The sequence below is a fragment of the Prosopis cineraria genome, unplaced genomic scaffold, assembly GCF_029017545.1.
Source record: "Prosopis cineraria cultivar Desert tree isolate PC_DT_omini unplaced genomic scaffold, ASM2901754v1 PC7, whole genome shotgun sequence".
NCBI lineage: Eukaryota > Viridiplantae > Streptophyta > Magnoliopsida > Fabales > Fabaceae > Prosopis > Prosopis cineraria.
Genome location: NW_026555338.1, coordinates 20,869,198 through 20,875,176, shown reverse-complemented (window position 1 = coordinate 20,875,176; position 5,979 = coordinate 20,869,198). Strand labels below are relative to the sequence as shown.

Here is a 5,979-nt window from a genome sequence, read left to right as displayed (position 1 = left end):
TTTTATTTTTGAAAACTATTTCATAAATCAGTTTTTAAAAATTAATTTTTAAAACAAAATGAAATGAAAATATGTTTGGTTGTGTTAATTTAAAAACAATTTTAATTAAAATTAAACAATTAGCTGATAATGATGGGTATTGGTGGTATCTTATGATAACAATTGTTCAAGCTAACTGTAATTTTCAATAATCAAATGATTCTATTTTAAAAATAAGAAAAATAAAATGAAAATAACTTCAATATGTTTCTATTTTGTTATTTTTAAGAAAAAAATGAGAATAGCTTTAAAAATAATTAAATCTAAAACATTTATCCAAATGAGTTTTTAAATTTATTTTCAAAAATAGGAAACAGTTTTTAAAAATAAAAAATAAACAGGCCCTTATCCTCCAATTGGTTTATCTTCTTCTAAGAGATTGTTAATAAGATAACCATCTCATTTAGTTCATTGGTTGACCAGCGCCTCATTTTTCTTCCACAGTTCTTAGGACAAACTAGAAAACTGTTGTGGTTTTATGTGCTTTCAATTAAATAACTAACTTTTATCTGTATGCAAGATTCAATTAAGAAAACACTTTATATATCAAGATTGATAGAGAAGTCGATTACTTCTCAGTTCCTAGAGGACATACCTGAGTAATCTCAAATGACTGGACCATGGCTGGTGGAGCAAAGTCACAATCGCTACAGTAATGTCGGAGCAAAAGAGTTAATGTTATAAAAACCATAAGTGTGAATTTGGAAGATTAAATAATAATGATCAAAACTTGGAAATTTATAATTTATAATTAGGTGATTAATTAAAAGACGACAAGATCATGTTTCATATATATCTTGTACCTGGCTTTGTCCGACATATACGGAGTCAATGAATCATATAATTTGGTTTCATTTTCTAACGTAGGAGCAGATGGCTCTGGAGCCTCGATTTTTTACCCTTTTCGGCTAAGTTTTGAATTTGATGGCTCTGATCACCTATTGAGAAGTTGCGTTGTCGTTGCTCTTGTGCTTCATAGCACCTTGGATTTTTCTTTAAAACATGGCACAATCTATAAGTATATCTTGCAAAATAATTGAACATTATTTATTATTAACAGCTTATGACCAGTTCCTTTCTTCAGTCAAATCGTATAAATATTAAAATTATAAATGCAGGAAAGAGTATAAAAGGAATAAAAGAAAGTCATTTTGATTGGTGGATGAATGTAAGTTTCAAATTTTTGTCCCTCGGTAGTAAGGCTCAAATTGCTTGTTAATTAGGACAACATTTGAAACTTGGAGAGATATTTTATTTTGGTGAAGGTGAATTTTACATGCCTTTTCATTTAATATATGATCCATTCGATCCTTATTATAAACCATTTTCAACTATTTTACTATAACCAACAAATAAAAATTAACTTGCTCCCATTAAAAATAAAAAGAGAGAGGTACGCAACATGCAATGGGCAATAAGATTAAATTTACAGCAGAGGTAATATTGGAAAATGATAATATAGAACCCTCAATGTGCCATATATTAAGGACTAAAGAATCCTTATAAAAAGTACCATATATGATGGACAGAAGGGAGTATATATTAATTATGTCATTATAATTAACAAGTGATGATTGATGAGGATGTAAATATATTGTAGTGTTCCTTCATGTCTTTAATATAAGATGTTTCAGACATTTTTCATACATATTAAGAAAAATTGTTGGATTATTTTATTAGTTCAAAAGTATCTCAATATTCCAACTATATATACCCTCATTAATTAAATGAAAACTCATCGTACTTTACTGAAAGTTACAAGGAAGATACTAAAATTATACGGATAAAAATATAATATCATTTTATATTCTGACTAGACACTTTGTAATTTGAATCAACTTCTATTTTTGGATGACGCATTATATAAAAATAATTAAAAACAATATAGTTAGGTTAAAATATGAAAATACATTATATATATATATATATATAGAGAGAGAGAGAGAGAGAGAGTGAGAGTGATTTACTTGATTGTCATCGTGCACTCCCATGGCTAAGAGGAGACTTACAAAATCCATCTTGCTCATGACACGCCACCCACACTAAACGAAATTCAGTCCATCTTTCTTTTCAGTTTCAGCATCAAATTTCAAGTGAAGTTGACTGTAATCCATTGATAAACTCGAGCAAGTTTGCTTCCCAATCTGTCCAAACAAGATCCAAAGGTGGGGAGACTTTATTTGCTTCTCCAGTTTTCGATCCCTTCCTTGCAAGAACACGAACTTATCATCCAAAGCTTTAACAAAGTAATAACGCCAACAAAATACATTTTGGTAGGCTTCAGGGGAATAAAACATGTCATTTTCAAGCACAATGCAAAGTGCAAATCCAAGCCAGTTAGTAGGTGGGACGTCCACAATGATTGATCGTTCATTTTCCTTATCCAGGAAAACAGATTTTTGACTCTGAAACCAAAATGGTATTTCAGTCCCTGGAATAGTCACCGAGAAGGTTTTAATTGATAGTGATGCCCATGAGTCAGCTTTCAATCTATGTGATTTCCATTCCGCGTATTGCCCACTCTAAAGAACACAAATTTGTCATGTCATCATATGTCAAAGAATATATACAATTAGCAAGCATTAAATACTGAGAGTGGGCGCCAAAGACCTTTGGGTTTAGTGACACAATACTATATATATATATATATATATCTCCCCCTTTGTGAGAGAGTCACATGTTCAAATGTCTACTTGTTTGTGGGTGGGGAGTGTGTTTGGCTATTTGAATACTTCTATAAGTGCTCTATGAATCTAGAGATATACTCTGGTCCTGGTGAGCGCCTTAGATCCAACTTACTTAAACTTTCCTATATCTAAAAAAAGTGAGAGATCATCCCCAAAAACTAGAATGTCTAGTAGAAGAGTCTTTTGAATTTATAACCCTCATTTTTATTTGCAAGATTTCCTGACATTAAGATTCATAATAATGTATATATAACATATATGTATACCTGATCAATTGAAGCAAAAAGATGTAATAATCTTTCTTCTAACAAAGTTGGCAATGAAGTACAACCTCCTGCATCCATTAGATCTAAACCTGGTGAAGGTTTGGGCATCAATTGAAGCCTTGGGCAGGAATTCAAATTAGAAATCGTAGGTTCAAGAGCTTAGAAATGCAATCAATAGGTAGATTCGTGAAGTTGTTTCCACTTAGATCTAATTTCCACAATGATGACAAGCCACTGAGGTCACTTGGAAGGATTCCATCTTCAATATTGCACTGGCTTAGATCTAATTCTACTAGTGACTTAACGCTGAAGATTGATGTAGGCAATTTTAAGCCCTTATTAGGATGAAGTGACAGTTTCTTGAGTTTTTCTAAGGAACCAACAGAAGAAGGTACTTCTGTGATAGTTGTTCCACTTGCATCAAGCTTTTCCAAGGCTTTATTTTCATTCAAGCTTTTTGGAAGTTTAGATAAATTTGAACAACTAAAAATATCAAGAACTTTCAGACACTTCAATTTCTGAATGTTATGGGGTAGGTTAACAAGATTTTGACAACCTCTTAAATCCAAAGTTTCCAGATTAGTTAGTGATCCAAGTGACTCAGGAAGTTCGGCTATGCTTGTCTCCTTAACATCAAGTACTACGAGATTTTCCATACATTCTCCAAAATTTGGAAGCTTCTTAACTTTCGTGCAGCCACAAAGAACAAATTCTCTCAGAGATGCCATTTCCAATTCTCTTGGAAGGCTTTTGAGATTTTTGCAATCTTTAAAATTGACTTCAACAAGGCCTTTGAGCTGGCCAAGAGAAAGATCAATTTGAACAAGTTCCTTGCATCCTTCAAGGACTAATCTTTCTAGTTTTGGAAATGTGGACAAATGTCGAGCTTCAATGAGTTGTTTGGAATGGCTGAAGTCCAAAAACTTGAGATTCTCCATCTGATGATCAAAAAGAAAACTCAAAAAATAAGTGATAGAAACAATATCTTAAATTAATCCATCCAATGATGCATGTTAGGTATTCTCTCTGGTTCTAATTATAAGTCACTTTCAATCACTTCATTGGAATCAAGAAGTTTAATTAACTCATTAAGTCTATTTTAAAATTAAAAAATATCCCAACTTTACCCCTATTAAAGAGAGGGAAGAAAAACAACATTTGAAGAGCCAGATATAGAAAAATTAAATTAGAATAAAATTTTTATTTTAGTAATTTACTAGGGGTAAAACTAAAAAATGTTAATTAATAACTCTCTATGTGACTTATACTAAAGACAAAAAAATACATCTAAAAGGCGCTTTATAATAAGGACTAGAGCAAATAATGCTCAAAGTAACTTACTTTGCCACCATGATGAAGTCGCTTTATTTTGCTGTTTTGCATTCAGACATGTACAAGTTCATCCAATTTTGCATCCAATGAAAGTGTTTGTTGAGGATATCCATACCAATCAAGAACTTTTAATTTGCAAGGTAAGTCTTTCAGACCAAAAGGAAGGGAAACATTACATGATATGATGAGTATTCGAAGGCGACTCATGTTTGAAAAGGCATTAGGGTTAGGTTTCCATTCAGTTATGCCATTGTCATAACTACAAGGGAAAACTATACCTTCTATTGCATCGGTCCCCTGATGAGAAAACATTAACCCCAAGAGATATATCAAAAGAACATATATATAAGTTGAATATATAAGGCATATAAAAACTCACTGAGAACATTATATTATTATCATGCAATGTTTGGTAAGTAGAAAAGTGTTTTCTGGAAAGAAATAGGAAACAGGTACATTTCTTATTTCCTTTATAGCCTATTTATTCCTTTCTGGAAAACAAATTTCGTGTGCCAAACATATAATTATTGTTTCTAGAAAATTAATTACTCACTAAATCTCGTTCTAGTACTTGAACAATGTCCTTGGCATACCACAATCTGCTGCGCCTTTCAACTTGTCCAGGAGATTCTTCCCGAACAATACTCCTAACCATATCTTGAATCAAATTGTGCATCTTTATATACTTGTAATCGCCTACCTCAACTTCATCGAGCAAAGATTTTTTGATAAGACTCGGGATACCAATTGTTGCATAAAGACCACAACTTTCCAAAATTTGCATTACTTCATATTTTCCCCAAATATTAAAAAAACAAGCAATGTCAAGAAACATTGCCTTTTCTGCAGGGTTTAATGTAGCATAACTTATTTTCAGTATATTAAAAACATGATTATTTGGATCTTCCTTCAACATATCCAGAGCCTTTTCCCATTCACCTACATGTCTTCCACAAAAAAAGGAACCCAAAATACGGAGAGCCAAAGGAAGGCCTTCTGCATAATTAATGACTAATTTAGACTTCTCCAAAAGGCCCTGTTCATCTGCAGCCTGATCTCTTGTAAATGCTTTTAGGCGAAAAAGTTGAAGAGATTCATTCTCATCCATTGGCTTAACCTCATATATTGAATCCACATGATGTAACCTAAGTAAGTGGACATCTCTTGTTGTTATAATTATCCTACTCCCGGCACCAAACCACTCGATGCTTCCAGCAAGGCTCTCCGATTGGTTTATAGAACTAACATCATCAAGGATTTTTATTGCGAAAGTGATTTTTTATTGTTTTTCTTATTATGAAGGTGTCTTCAATTTCTTTGTTTTCTTTTCTAAGATGTGAAAGTAGTTTTCTTTGTAAAGAAGATAGTCCACGTCTTTCAGAATCCTCCCTAACATTGGCGAGAAAACAATGAAAATCAAATTCATGACTCAACTTCTCATAAATGGCTCCTGCAAGAGTTGTCTTGCCAACTCCGCCCTTACCCCATATTCCTACAAACTTGACTTCATCAAGCTTCTTTAATAGATAGAATTCTATTTCACGAATTCTCCAGTCAATACCAATTAGCTTATCATCCATAACTGTTCAACAACACTTTCAATAAGTTGTGATTCATACCTGCAATTACAAATATGATAAGAGGAAATGACCGTC

The 5,979-nt window shown here is 32.4% G+C and overlaps 1 protein-coding gene across 1 annotated transcript; it reads right to left on the bottom strand.

Annotated features, from left to right (window-relative positions):
- Positions 1-3,123: 3,123 nt before the first annotated feature.
- On the bottom strand, positions 3,124-5,432 carry LOC129316573 (disease resistance-like protein DSC1). The gene is made up of 3 exons (XM_054960990.1): positions 4,896-5,432; positions 4,388-4,621; positions 3,124-3,930 (listed from the first exon to the last, which is right to left on the bottom strand). The coding sequence occupies exons 1-3, from the start codon at positions 5,430-5,432 to the stop codon at positions 3,124-3,126; spliced, it is 1,578 nt and encodes a 525-aa protein (XP_054816965.1).
- Between the last annotated feature and the right edge of the window lie 547 nt (positions 5,433-5,979).

Bases quoted from the DNA above. Each gene is read 5' to 3' on its own strand.
- LOC129316573 (XM_054960990.1), bottom strand. From the start codon at position 5,432: ATGGATGAGAATGAATCTCTTCAACTTTTTCGCCTAAAAGCATTTACA. The intron at 4,622-4,895 runs GTACTAGAACGA...TTTTCTCATCAG, and splicing joins ATGCCAAGGACATTGTTCAA to GGGACCGATGCAATAGAAGG. The intron at 3,931-4,387 runs GTACATGTCTGA...TTTGATCATCAG, and splicing joins ATGCAAAATTGGATGAACTT to ATGGAGAATCTCAAGTTTTT.